Raw genomic sequence first — 14,903 nt, 5'->3', positions numbered from 1 at the left:
TTGGGATTCTTTCTGTCTAATAGTCTTTATGGCTGTAAGAGGCGACATGTTAAATTTGCAAGTCTTCCTTTAGCCCATGAAATAGGTAAGTGACTCTATTTCCATCTCTGAGGACACACACAGACATACACACACACACACACACACACACACAAACATAAGTGTTCCCTCCACACAGGAATGTTGATACTTGAAAGGTAAGTCTGATGGACTTTCAGGTTCCTGGGAGGAAGTTCAGTTTGACAAAGACTTTGCAAAAACGTTTATTTCGGAGAATTCTTTTCCAAGACCTATTTATGTTTTCAAGCATAGAATATTCGAGCCAGAAGTAGTATAATTCATGGGTTCTGAGCTGATACAACATTTATTACAAATTAATGAGACTTAAAGACCCGCCAAGCTCATTGAAGCCTAGTGCTGGATGCCCTTATGTAGCTTGTCTGCACAGGCAGGGAAACTTGCATGAATCTTGGAGGGAAATCTGTGTGGGGCAGAGTGCCATATGCTGATGGAGACAGAAACGGGTAGAGAGTTGATCACCGTGATTTGAATGTTTTGTGGCATCTGTTTTCTCAAGGATAACACTGCAGAATTCCTTACCCCGTATTCTCTTTACATCTCTGTTACTGGAATTTAAAAAATGGTTCTAATTCAGTCCTCTTCTACCGGATGCGCTCTGTCTTTGGATAAAGGAATAGTTGAACCCTGCATCTGCTCAGCGTAATGGTATAGATCGTTCAAAAGTGATGGAGCATATCTTTGTTATTAATTACGTTTCAATCACTTGCAGTTTCACTCTCAGGATGGGCAATCTTACTTTCCCTTTATTTCAGAGAATTTGAATGGGAAGTGGAGGTGGAGGAACTTGTAGAATTGAAGGTGAGAAATTTTAATGTCACCTCCATGGATTCAATATAAAATATGAAGTGGAAAACGCTAGAATAGTTTAATAGATAAATATTACATGCAATGACAGTCCTTTAAAAAATGATTTATTTGAAAGGCAAAGTTACAAAAAGAAAGAGGGAGAGACAGACAGACAGGTCTTCCATCTGCCGCTTCATTCCCGAGTGATCACAACGGCCAGGGCTGGGCCAGGTTAATGCCAGGAACTTTTCCCTGGCCCTCCATGCAGGTACAGAGGCCCAAGCACTTTTGCCATTCCGCGCTGGCTTCCCAGGCACGTTGCTGGGGAGATGGATGGGATGCAGAACAGCTGGGACCCTAACTCGTGCTCCTGTGGGATAGTAACAAGCTTAATCTGCTAACCCACTATGCTGACCCATTCTTCTGTATTATAGCTTTTTTTGTTTCTGCAGGCCAGTCAAGAGACTAAAAAAGGATTTTTAAGGGGAAAAAGGCTCTGAGAGGGGAGGTAAAATTCATAATTAGAAAATTCAAAGTTTACACAAGAAAAAGATACTGTAGATGGGTCAGGTCAGGTTCCCTGGTAGAAACAAGTTAAAGGAAGAGGGAAGCAATACGGCTCCTTTGTATGTGGCTGTGCTGCCACCTGGTGGTCGTTTCTTATCATTGACCAGGTTTTGAAAACCGCTACCAGAGCCCTGTTACTGTCTGGAAGAACGGCTATTTGGATGTTAGAAAGCTTTTCGTCTTTTTTTTTGTGTAGAACAACAGGAATTAGGAGGTATAGTCCTAGTCCCAGCTATACTACTAACTGCTCTCTGGCCTTAAAGAACACATTAACTATGTCGCATGATGGTTTTCATTTGTAAACTAGGGCCAAAAATGGCTCACAAGGACCTAACCTTTATTATAATCATGTTTATTAAGAAATTTATACATGTCAGCCAAAATTCACATAATTACATTCTGTGTGTGAGTAAGTTAAAGGACAGCCAACAGTTACAGACAGCTCACTACTTCACAGTCATGAGTGTCAAACGAATGCAATATTCTAACTTTGATTTTCCACATTTGCGGTGTTTATTTTGATGATAAAGTATCGTCGCAGTGGCAGTTGGACACACACCTCAATTCAATCAGATCATGCTAACTGTTTTCAAAAGGAAAGTAATTCCTCTTGAGCCAAGTACCTGGTTTGTGTCATGTTGATGTTTGGGGTTTATTTCCTTTTCATTTTAACATTTATTTCCCAGTGTACATCACTCCCCCTTCCGTCCTCTCTTCTGCTGTATCTGATGTGATGCCTGGGTGTGTAATCCTTCGTCTTTATTTTTAATTAATTATCATCTCATCTTTCTCTTTATAGTCCGCAGTAAACTATATGAAGAGAAAAACTATCTTTTTTGCAGAAGTTGTCTTATTTAATCTTTGTTAGAAAACTTAATAAGCAAAAAAAAAAATCATGATTTCCATTTCACAGGCCAGGAAATGAAGACTTAGATGAATTTATTGGTGACCCCTTTGTTTATTTTGCCGTGCCCATGCTTAGTTTATTTTCTTAGTGCAAATGACACTAATATATCACAAGACATTTAAGAGTGGCACTTGAAAGAAATATATGTATACATTGAGTCCTTTTTGTGTCAAATATCACATCAGGCATTTTAGGGATGGATACGTAAACTTATCACAATAGCTCCTACCCCTAAGAAGAAAACTCGTACCCATGTCCACCCACATAGCTCATTGCGTGTACCTGTGACGGCTGCCTTGAGAGAAATGCAGCTAAACTCCTAAGTGTGTGCAGAGACGACCCTAGCCTGGGCAGCGATGGAGCTTCAAGGCACAGGTGACAGTGACCCGAACCTTGAGTGTCTGATACTCGAGTAACAGCTACGCTCCCATACATCGTCTAATTTAGGACGTAAGTGTCACAAAATCACCCACTTGAGGTTTCTCCATTACAAATGCCTTTAAACATGATGTTTAGTTTGAAAACCTTTAGCCTCTATTTCTTTTGTTCACATTACATGGACATTTAGGGCGAAATCTAGATTCTATCTGCTGTTTCAGACCCAGGTTGTCTTTTTAGTACAAGCATGGGCAGTCCCTCTTTAAAGACAAGAGTCCCTGCTTCTTTGGGAAATTTTTCCACTCTGAGCTTACAATGGTGCAGCATTCCAACACAGCCATTCCACTAACAGCACTCCTGAAGACTTTGCAACGTGCTGTTGGCCAGTGACATCAGGATGAAAGGAGGGCTTCTGAGTTCCCTGGACAAGTGCTCTTTGCTCACTGTCAACCACGCCCCTTGCTTAGAGATGATGTTAGGTGAAATCCCATGATGACGAACTGACACTAGCCTGCAGCAGTTTTAGAGTAGTAAAACTATTATAGGCTGGGAAGGAAAACCCAGAGCTGATATTGATGGTTTCCTCACGAACGCACACTACTGCCTTGCCTCCAAGGTGAAAGGGGTGTATTGCCACTGACGCAACAGCGCATGGCTGGCGTGTCCTCCAGGACAGGATGGCCTGTGTCCAGGGCGAAGCATCCGGCGCTTCCGTGGCTAACAGAAGCCCGCAGCATCAGCAGTGTCAGCACCTGCCTTTCATCACCTTGGGGAGGTGCAACCCACCCTGCGGAGGTGAGGTACCGCCTCGTTCCTTCCACTATGGCTTCGTGGTGTCTGGGTCTGCCGCCCTAACACTGAGGTGCCTGAGGAGGGGGTGGTTAAATCATTCCGTCTCTGCAGGGGTGGTATTTGTTGGCATCAAAACGAGGGAGAAATCTCAGCACACACCCACAGTTCCAGGGACATGCTTCTCACCAAGATGTCATCATCTCACATCTTCCAGTCTTGCTTCTTCCAGGTACCTGATCAACCGGAAAAGCCATTTGTAGCATGTCAGAAGTTGCAACACTTTTTTTTTTTTTTTCTCAGACCACTTCTTCCTCGCCCATTAGCTTAACACTTTCCCATAGAATTATCAGCCAATATAGTTAACCTCTTAGTCCATTCTATCTGAAAGTGTGAGAGTCAAAAAAGCAGTCTTTAAGAAAAGGCTGCTAACAACATTTACTAAAGAGGCCTTCCCACTTGCTTGAGTTGTCATTGGTCTTTTTGTCAAAGATTAATTGGCTGTATTTGTGTGGGTTCCCTTTTGGTGCTTCTATTCTATTCCATTGATCTTCCTTCTGTCTAATTGTGCCGTACCAGGCTGTTTAGATAACCACTGCTCCTATGTATGTCCAGAGGTCCGGGCTTAGTGATCCCCCTGCCTACTTCTTATTTTCAGGATGGTTCTAGCTATTCGTGGTTTTTATGATTTCCAGATGAACTCTTGAATCATTGTATCCAGTTCCGGCAAATGTTTTGGCAATTTGATGGAATTGCGTTGAAATGTATATTGCTTGTCGTAGTATAGACATTTTAATGATATTGATTTGCCTATCCAGTGAGATCGATGTTATTCTGGCTGATAGCCAGTAGAAACAAAAAGATAGACTCCACATCAATCACCATAACTAAGAACCAATCTACATGGATAAAATACGTATAACTACAACTCAGAAACCTTTAAACTCTCGCAGGCAAATGTAGAAATACCCTGCAAGACCTAGGAGTAGGTTCGCGACTTTTCTAAGAAGGACACCAAAGCAAATAGCAGTTGAGAACAGAAATAAAACAAATGGGACCTCACAAACTAAGACAGTTTCTGTACAGCAAGGGAAACAATCAACAAAGTAAAAAAGCAACCCACAGAGTGGGAAGAAGATCTTTGCACTCGATATAGGCGATAGGGGGCTAATTTTCAGGATATACAAAGAACTTTCAAAACAACCAAAAAAACCAAAACAAACAAACCACTCAAGAAATGGGCAACTGGAAATGGGCAAACATTTTTCACAAAGGAACAAGTCCAAATGGCAAACAAACGATCTGAAAAAAATGTTCGCAGCACCCTAGCAATAAGGGAAATCCAAATTAAAACATCGATGAGGTACCACCTAACACCAGTAAGAATTGGCCCCACGATAAACAGAACACCAACGACACTTGTTGGCGAGGATGCGGGGAAAAGGGAACCCTACTCTCACTGCTGGTGAGCTGAAATGGTACAGCCTTTATGGATCCATCCTGGAGAACACTCAAACAACGCAAAATCGCATACCATATAACCCAGCATAGCACTCCTAGGATATAATCCAAAACACCTGTTTACGACAACCAACATGCATCCGCTATGTTCATTGCAGCACAATCAGTAATTGCAAAAACATGAAGCAACCGAATTGCCCATCAGCAGAAGAATGGGATAAGAAAGCCTTGGTTCATCTACTCACGGGGTGGAATACTACTCAGGCAATAAAAAAAAACAAAATGCATTCTTGTTGCGAAACTTGGCCACAACTGGAAACTAAGCAAAGGGAAAATGAGTGAATCCCAAAAGATAGATACCACAGGTTTGTCTTTGATTTATCCTGTAATTTTTTGTTTGGTTGTTGGTTATTATGAACGTCATTGATACCTGTCCTCAACCCAGAGTTTCGAAGTGGAACTTGCATTATTTTTAACATATTGTCTACCCCAGTACTATGTCAAAACATTCCAAAAAGTTGTATATTGATACTGGGCCTTGAATTGGGGCTTTCTAACTGACGCGATTTTATCTCTGTTAGACCTATCATCAGACCATATACGGATCCACCCCCCGAGGCACAGCACATAACATGGACAATAGGCCCACGGAACTAAATGCTAGGCCTTTGTTAGCAAGCAAGAATCTCAACTGAACTTGCACTATGGAAATGCCACAAGGTGGAAAGAATCCACCATGGGGGGAGGGGTATGGGAGGGGTGGGGGGAATCCCCAGCGCCTATAAAACTGTACTACATAATACAATGTAAGCAACAATAAAAAAAAAAAAAAAAGGCTGCTAGTGTAACTGCAATTTCCTTCAGGGGAGAGTGAACTACTTCTTATCCTAAACCTGACAAAGGCTGAGAATAAACTGAAAAAGAAGGGAATTTCCAAACTTCTTCTTTGAGGCCAGTGTTACCCTGAAAATGAGCTGTAAAAGAAACCACGGGAAAAGAAAGCTTGTAGACAAATACCCCTCTATTGGCTTTGCGATAACTGCAGTAACGTATTTGAACCAAGCTGCTTAGGGAGGATGGCGGTTTATCCAGGCTCACAGGTTAGGAGCTTGAGTGGGTCAGCTCTGGTGTGGTGGTCTTGCTGGTGAAGTCCCAAGGCAGCACAGCTGCAAGACATACAAAACCAGCGTTTACAGCATTAGTCGTGGCTTCTGCACGATGAGAGAGGATTCCATAGAAGGATTTAACAGAATCATCATAGTTACATATATAAATAAAATGAATAAAACCTTCAGATATACATGATAATTGCTACATTCATTCAAGAAATTGGAAAAGATACAAATACATTAGAACGTAATCTATGTTTATGCACTAGAAGAATTAGTATTGTTAAACTGTCCACACCACCCAAAACAATCTACATGTCCAATGCATCGAAGTTTCCTGTATTTTTTAGAAAAATGGGAAAAAAATATTGAATTTTGTATGAAACTACTGAAGACTTAAAATAGACAATCTTGAGCAAAGAGAATGAAGTTGGAGGGGTTGCACTTCCTGATTTGTAATACATTACAACTCTCTGCTAATAAAATCACTGTATTATCATAGACATATTCACCAATGGCTTAGAAAGCCCAGAAGCAAACCCATGAACATACAGGATTCTGGCACTGGAGCATCGGTATGGCCTGGAATACCACGACTTTGGCCCTTTATCTTTGATATTTTTTAAAATTTAGAAGCTAGTGTTAAAATTTCCCTCTGAGGCTTGTTTTATTTTTTCCACTGACTCTGGTATGTCATGCTTTCATTTTCATTGTGAGTATATGGTCTATTTCTATTTTTTTTTGTTTTATTCTTAGATTATTTAGAAATGCATTGTTTCTGAACTATTTGGGGGCTCTTCCAGAGAGCTTCATGTTATTGGATTGTAATGTAACTGCACTGGGCTGGGGAGTATTCTTGCCTTATCTTGAACTCCTTTAAAGTTATTGAAACTTTTTACAGACATAAGCAAGATAGATTTTTGACAGCTATTACAAGTGAACTTAAAAACAATGCATGCTCTACTCTTCCTGGTTGTAATGTTTTATACATCTTAATTTTTATGTTCACAGCATTGTTGAAGTCTTCTGTCTCCTTAGAGATATTTTGTCTTCTTCCTCTGATATTGAGAGAACGATGTTGAAATTTCTAATTCTAAGTATGCGTTGACTTATTTCTCTGTAGAGGTTGATCAGTTTTTGCTTCTCACACCTTTCACTGACGGGTCATATGAAATTCTTCTATCATGTGCATCATGATATTTCAATGTGATATGGCAGTACTTCAAGAAGTTCATGGGAAAATGAAGTTAAAAATAAGCTTAGTTTGGTTGGTGCATTTTATTTTTTAATCCACGCATGAGTTTCCTTTCCTCCCTTCCCTCCTTTCCCCTCTCTTCCCTGCTTCTTTCTCCTTCCCCCCTCCTCCCTCTTCTCTCCTTTCCTTCTTTCCTTTCTGTTTTTTTAAATTCTTTTTTTTATTGGAAAGGCAGTTTTACAGAGAGCAGGAGCGACAGAGACAGCAGTTTCTTCCTGGTCTCCCACACGGGTGCAGGGTCCCAAGGCTTTGGGCCGTCCTCGACTGCTTTCCCAGGTCACAAGCAGGGAGCTGGATGGGAAGTGGAGCAGCCAGGACACCAATCGGCTCCCATCTGGGATCCTGGCACTTGCAGGGCGAGGATTTAGCCACTAAGCCATGGCACTGTGCCTGTTTTTATTTTTTTTCATAATGTGCTTTTTCCATGGCATTTCAGAGGATACCCTACGTACACTAGGAAAGGGATAACTCTAGTCCATTGCATGGGCTGCGTCACATGATGACCTGGTGATAAGAGTACCTGACAGTCATTCTCTGCATTGTTCAAGAATATCATCTAGATGGTGATTGAATCATGGCATCAGTAGTCACTGTGATGTATACTTGGTCTCTTGAAAGTTATTCATTCTTCCTATCTAAATTAGATATTTGGGGGCAAAACATTTCCCTATCTCTCCATGTCCACAATCCGTGCCTTTTGCACACACTGTTCTTTGCTCCAATGTCCTGAGATCGCTAGCTTTAGGTTCCATGTATAAGGAGCATCACCTGACACTTGGTTTTCTGTGCTTGTCATCTCACTTCACCTCATGACCTCCTTCTTCATGCGGCAAATGCAAAGATCTTACTCTTCATGGTGCTTGTAGTGTTTCCACATACAGGTGCATACACATATGTATATCTCTTGTTCCTTCAATATCTTTGTGACCTATAAACTATTATTTTCCTTATTTTATAAATTAAAATAAGGATGAATAGAAATACAGTAGGCTGAGGAATTGGCATTGGTCTCCAGGGGACCTGCTTCCAGAATCCAGAGAGGGAAGTATTTCATTTCAGCTGGTGCCTCCATTGATGAACAGAGGTGAAGAGGATCCCAGGGGAGAAAACCTAAAACACACACACACACACACACACACACACAGAGAGAGAGAGAGAGAGAGAGATAGAGAGAGAGAGAGAGGGAAGACACAGAAGTAATGCTTGACCCTAATGCCACTGAGATCACACTAATTTTGGCCCTTTAGGAATAAGCTCTTGAGACTCAGCTTCTTCGGGGACCGACTTAGTGAAGGCTCCCAAGAAAATGCCTTTTCCGTCGTAAAGTGTGTGAATCCACATGCAGGTTAAGGTGTAGCTCTTTATATCTGAGCTCCTCAAGTCAGGCATTTGCCTTTTCCATGAGCTGAGGAGTCATGTCCTTCTGGAAAGGTTCCCACCAACGATGCAGTTGAACGTTCCATCCTGACGCCCAGAAAATCATGTTCCTTTAATGAATTAAAGGAGACACATAAACTATATCCTTAAAGAAGTGAGTACATTCCGAACTGGATTTTAAAAATAATATAGAAGCATTGTTAATAATTGTGAATTGTATTGCAGAATATTGCTAAGAAAAAATCAAGTACATTAGCTAGCTCAAGGCAGACATTTCTCAATAGGTACATATTTCAAAACATCATGTTGTACATGAAAAAAATATGTAACTTTTCTTAAATAAAAACTATTTTATAAAGTTTATTAAATGTAAATAAAGATAATGTAATGTCCACGAGAAATTTTAAGATCACAGAATATTAGCGATGAAAAGAGAACAAAGATTATCTTCCTCACTTTCTAGAAGAAACAAGATGACTTATGTTCAAATAAACAAGAAGATCCTGAATGGATTAAGACTAGAATCAGCCTGTACTACCATTTACGTCCTTAAACCTATTTTAGAGTGTTAGAAACTTTCCTCTCCTTTTTCAAGTCTAGAATTGCCTTGGTGACAGCTGAAGACGGATTCCATACAGCACTAGGTGAATACTCATGATAAGGAGAAAGCAAAGGGGGTGGACACAGGCCATATCAACTATTTGAAATCTTATTTATTAAAGCCCTACATTATGCTAGATAACGCAAGGGGCTTACTGCTTTTCATCTATTTGCAGAGGACATAGATTGAAGTGATTATGATGCGCAAACTAGACTATCTTGTATAAATTATCCTACATAATGAGCTGCTTCAGGAAGTTTAAAACAGCTTTACTTATTCTTCAACTAATAAAAGACACAATCAATACTGTTCTCTTGGTGCCTTTCCTGCATAAGGCATTACACATTTGACATTTATTATTGTGACATTTATTATGGTTGATGTTTCCTGATGTTTCTCAAGATGTATACCTTAAAAGAATATGTAAAATACAGGATATTGCTGCAAAACTCTGTTATTTAACTCAGCAGGTGCTTAATTTTCTAGACAATTATGATGAAAGCGTCTGTCTAACATTAGCCAGATCCCTTGCTTGCAAAGGCAGGATCTGTCACATCCTTCTAGAGTATCATATTCTTTTGGTGAGTATACAGTTGGGAGAGTCTCTTTTTTTCCCTCTTTAAAAATTTTTATTTAGAAATATTTTATTAATATAAAGAGAGCATCTTTCATGTATGCAGTAGATATAGTTCTAAGAAGAAAATCATATTTTGCTCCTTTCCATCCCTACCCCAAATTCTTCCTCCTATCTTCCTTTTAATTTTTGCAATAACATAATCTGAATTTACTTTATAAGCACAGGCTGATTGCACCACTAAGCAGAACACTCAGCAATAACAGGCACAGAGAGCACCGATCCACAGAAGTACACACAAGGGCTAACCACAAGAATAAAATCAGAATATGTCAGTTTTATTCATTCACTTATTTTTTGGTACTCTGTATTAACTACTGTGTATCAAGCCAAAACACATGATGTTTGCCTTTTTGGTATTGGCTTATTTTGCTAAGCGGATATACAGAGAGGAGAGACGGAGAGGAAAATCTTCTGTCCGATGATTCACTCCCCAGGCGGCCGCAACGGCTGGAGCTGAGTCAATCCGAAGCCAGGAGCTTCTTTCGGGTCTCCCACGTGGGTGCAGGGTCCCAAAACTTTGGGCCGTCCTGGACTGCTTTCCCAGGCCACAGGCAGAGAGCTGGAAGGGAAGCAGGGCTGCCGGGATTAGAACCGCAGCTCATATGGGATCCCGGGCGTGCAAGGCGAGGACCTTAACCACTGCACCACCGCGCCGGGCCCTGTTGTGTATCTTTATCCTGCAATTTCTTCATCTGGTCATCAATTAATGAGACTCTGGGTTGTTTCCTTGCTTTAGCTATGGTGATTGGAGCTGCTATAAACGTGGTGGTACAGTGACTCCTTCATAAGCCAAGTTCATTTTCTTTGGATTGGCTTCCAGGAGTGTAATGACTAGCTAGCTAGCTACTCCCTACCCTTTCCTCTCAGCCTATTATTTTGTATCCTTACCTCTTGGTGGTTTCTTTGACTTCACATCTGGCACATGCAATAAATGTGGTCTCCCTTTTTAAGAGTGCAACTTTTTGAGTTTGAGCAACTATCATTTGTTTCTATTATTCTTCAGTCTCTTTGTCAGGTGTGTGTTCTGTCCTCTGCACATCTTTTTACAAAGGGGGAAAGGAGTAAACTGATAAACACACACACAAACTCTGTCTTAATACCATTGGATTCACAGAGCATCTGTTATAACAGGGGCTCCTGCATGACGTTTCCATAATATCAAATATTAGCATCTGAACTTTTGTTTTTACAAGCTTTCCAGTAATGGTATTACTAAGCGAATTCCAATTTTGAAAAATAGTTGTTGAGATCTGAGAGAGGCCCAGATTATGTAGCTGGATTCTTCTTATGGGAATGGGAACAGAATTCAGATATCAGTTGTAAGTTACATAATTTTTCAGTCTCCTTGCACAACTTCTGAGACCTGGTAGCTAAACAATCTTGTCTCCATTTGAATGATATTTCACAATGCTTGCTATGGATCATTTAAAACAACCTGGTCATAAAATTAATTCTTTTTCTTTGACAGATCGCAGGGACTCATGGAAGATAAGAATCAGACGACAGTGACTGAATTTCTCTTCTTGGGCCTCACAGATCTACTCCACCAGAAGATAGTCCTATTTGTCACGCTTCTTTTTATTTACCTTGTCACCCTTGGGGGTAACATGGGGATGATCACTCTCATATGGCTTGATCCCAAACTTCACACCCCTATGTACTTTTTTCTTAGCCACTTGTCCCTTGTTGATATGTGTTCTTCTTCCATCGCTCCTAAAATGCTGGGTGATACCTTTGCGGAGCAAAAGGTCATTTCCTTTGTGGGTTGTGCTGCACAGATGTGGTTCTTTGGTCTCTTTGTGGCCACGGAGTGCTTCCTCTTGGCTGCCATGGCGTATGATCGGTACATAGCCATCTGCAAACCCTTGTTGTATACACTCATTATGTCTCAGGGGGTTTGTGTACAGTTGATTATAGGACCGTATGCCATGGCTCTTATAAGCACCATGACCCATACGACATTGACTTTTTGCTTACCCTTCTGTGGTCCCAATATCATCAACGACTTTTTCTGTGATATTTCCCCACTGCTTTCCTTAGCATGTGCAGATACCTGGACTAATAACTTGGTGCTTTTCACCTTGGCGGGAGCTATAGGGGTCCTCAGCGGTCTGATCATCATGGTCTCCTATGTTTGCATCCTGCTGTGCATCGTCAGGATCCAGACTGCCGGTGGGAGGAGAAAGGCCTTCTCAGCGTGCTCTTCCCACCTCACAGCTGTCTCCATCCTCTATGGAACTCTTTTCTTTATCTATGTCAGACCTAGCTCAAGCTCTTCCCTGGATATCAATAAAGTGATTTCTGTGTTTTACACCATAGTGATTCCCATGTTGAACCCCATCATCTACAGCTTGAGAAACAAGGAGGTGAAAGATGCCTTCCGGAGAACATTGGAGAGGGGACATTTGCTAACAAGTAAGTAAGATAGAATTTCATTTGTGTTGTGCTGTACATGCTGCACAAGATAGACCATGAAAAATATACTGGAATGAGAATGAGAGACAATGCACAAATCCCGCATCTCCCAATTCACAGATAATCTGAAAAGATGGAGATATTTGTGACTATTATTGTGCTTCAATGTTCTTCTCTGGCTTGATGGGGGTTTCAAAAATAATACAGTGATGAATTGACAATACAACTGTACAACTATACTAGAAGAAAGCTGAGTGGAACATTTGTGCGCAAGCACTTTTTTAATCCAGACATGAAGTAAGAAGAAAATATGAAAGCGCTGCAAGTAGTATCAAACAGGAAAAAATAAACTGAGAGAAGATATCTGTGTATCCGTGTCAACAATGAAATCATATTCTTGATATTTGAAAAACAGTTTTAAATTTATAATGACAAGAAACACAACAGATAAAGGATCCACGAATGAACAGTCATTCACAAGAAAGGGAATTCAAATGATCAGAAATACATGGAAAACTTTGCAACATAATGATTGATGAGGTAAATGTAATCTTAAAATGCCAATGCAGTGCTCTGTGTGGATGAAACACTAACAGCTTTTGCTGGTGAGAATTTGGCTTTTGTCTCTGTCACTTCATGCAGATGGCGTGATTCTGTCTTCACAATGTAATGTTGTAGTTTCCACTGAATATTATACGTTTAAATGGTTTTGACTCAGAAATCGCTTTTTAAGTAAATTAAGGGCACAGGAATACGTTTTCCAAAGCTTAAGGGTCACCTATGTTGCAACATTCCATAGGAGACAAAGAAAACTCAGGGGAGACATATTATTCATCAGAAAAAAGGGAAAGTATACTTTTTTTTATGAAATACACAGCAACAAACAATAAGATGTTTATGGACTAGCAGGGCAAGCTCTGTGGTATAAAATCAGAGATAGAAAATCAACTTGTAGATTACTGTACAGCACTGATCACATTTTGTAAAAGGCAAAAAGCCTCTATCGTGTATAAAATGAAGGCTGTATATCAATCTGTTGACTTGCTAAGTGTAGGGAAATGATACTGCAACTAGGTAAGGAGAGCTTTTATCCGTGTTTGTTTAGGCTCTCAGCTCTATTTGGGTTCAGTCCAGGTGTGCTATTTTCACTTAATGACAGACTGCTGCTATACTTGTCTAACCTCATTTTTGGGCAGATCTGACGGGACCAGCAGGCCTGCAAGCATGGCCACATTCCACTGCACATTTCTTGTTTGTCATAACCCAGGAACAGACTCGGAGTGTTTTCTCCAGAGCTTTAAAGTTGTTTTCGGTAGATGACATGGACTAGCTCTTGAACTTCAGTGTCTAAGCTCATTTCCTCCCGAGGGTTTAACCAGCTCTGCACCTTTTCCTACCTGTGACTACCAGGAAGTCTGCTGTGTCAGGTGGCCCACATATCAGGATTGTGTGTGCTATGAGTGGAAACTGCCTCAGACGGCTCTCCTGCTGTGTAACCCACTCGACACTGGCAGCGTGCTGTAGCATTCACTGTGTAGACCTGAGAAATAATCCTAGCTTTGGAATGTGTTACTTCCAAAACTCAAATAGGTTTACCGAGACATTGGCCTTTCTCTTCATTATTTTCACTTTGGAGAGATAATCTAGTGTGGCAGTGGCACTGGACTTAAACTCAAGGATTAGGCTCCTGGATCTCAGGATGGTTTGTTACACATGCATTTTACCAAAATATCTAAAATTCTAGAATCTGTTAGTGTAATGTGCTTTGTCATGATGATATTACCAAAATAATGGATTAGCATAATGTTCCAAAAGCTGCTTAGATGGTCACACACCTTCAGATTATGAAAAATGGCAGATTTAACACAGCCTTAGGACAACATTTCAAGTGAATGTAGTTGTTCATCTCACATAAATGAAGAGTAATTTTGATCTTTTTTCTAGATAGATTACAAAAACATACATTTCCACAAATCACTATTGAGCTTGCTACAGAAAACTTTTAAATGATCTTATGTAAGTGGTAGCACTGTCATTAAGATGACTACTTACTTGAAGTAGGGAAATCAGTAGTCATTCTCTAGGAGTTCTATGGGATTGAAAATGCTGAATTAAGTAGAAAAAGAAGAGTGACTCCTTCTTCTGCATTCTTTGTGTGTTCAGTGGTGGCAGAACTTTGAAAAGCCTGAAGCCTTGTCAGCTTTCCACACTACTGAGCTGCTTATGAAGCTAAAATCTCTAGAATTAATGTTTTTACATTCTACCTACTATATTATCTTATTATAACAGTATTATACCCAAGATATATGTGGAAGCCTCAAATGCTCATGGAAAATCAATTAGAAGAAAATCTTTTTTTGGTACAAGGCATTTTTAAATCCATGTGTGTGTATATATATCTTGCCACATTTTCCTAGTGCTGGCTGGCATGTGGTAGGTGTTGCGTAATTATGAATAATTATTTTTTTCCCCCAAAGCAGACCAGTTCTCTCCAGCCCTTGGAACATAGCATTCCGAGCCCAACCCTTCATTATTATGTT

The 14,903-nt window shown here is 40.4% G+C and overlaps 1 protein-coding gene across 1 annotated transcript; it reads left to right on the top strand.

Moving 5' to 3' along the window:
• The first annotated feature begins 11,429 nt into the window (after positions 1 to 11,429).
• LOC121172272 (olfactory receptor 5G3-like) lies at positions 11,430 to 12,371 on the top strand. The gene has a single exon (XM_041004125.1). It carries the CDS (start codon positions 11,430 to 11,432, stop codon positions 12,369 to 12,371), a length of 942 nt encoding a protein of 313 aa, XP_040860059.1.
• The last annotated feature ends 2,532 nt before the right edge of the window (positions 12,372 to 14,903 follow it).

The sequence above is a fragment of the Ochotona curzoniae genome, unplaced genomic scaffold (genome assembly GCF_017591425.1).
Source record: "Ochotona curzoniae isolate NIBS_2020 unplaced genomic scaffold, NIBS_Ocur_1.0 scaffold_3171, whole genome shotgun sequence".
NCBI classification, from domain to species: domain Eukaryota; kingdom Metazoa; phylum Chordata; class Mammalia; order Lagomorpha; family Ochotonidae; genus Ochotona; species Ochotona curzoniae.
Note: the sequence above shows the minus strand (reverse complement) of the source record. Positions and strands in the feature narration are given on the sequence as shown.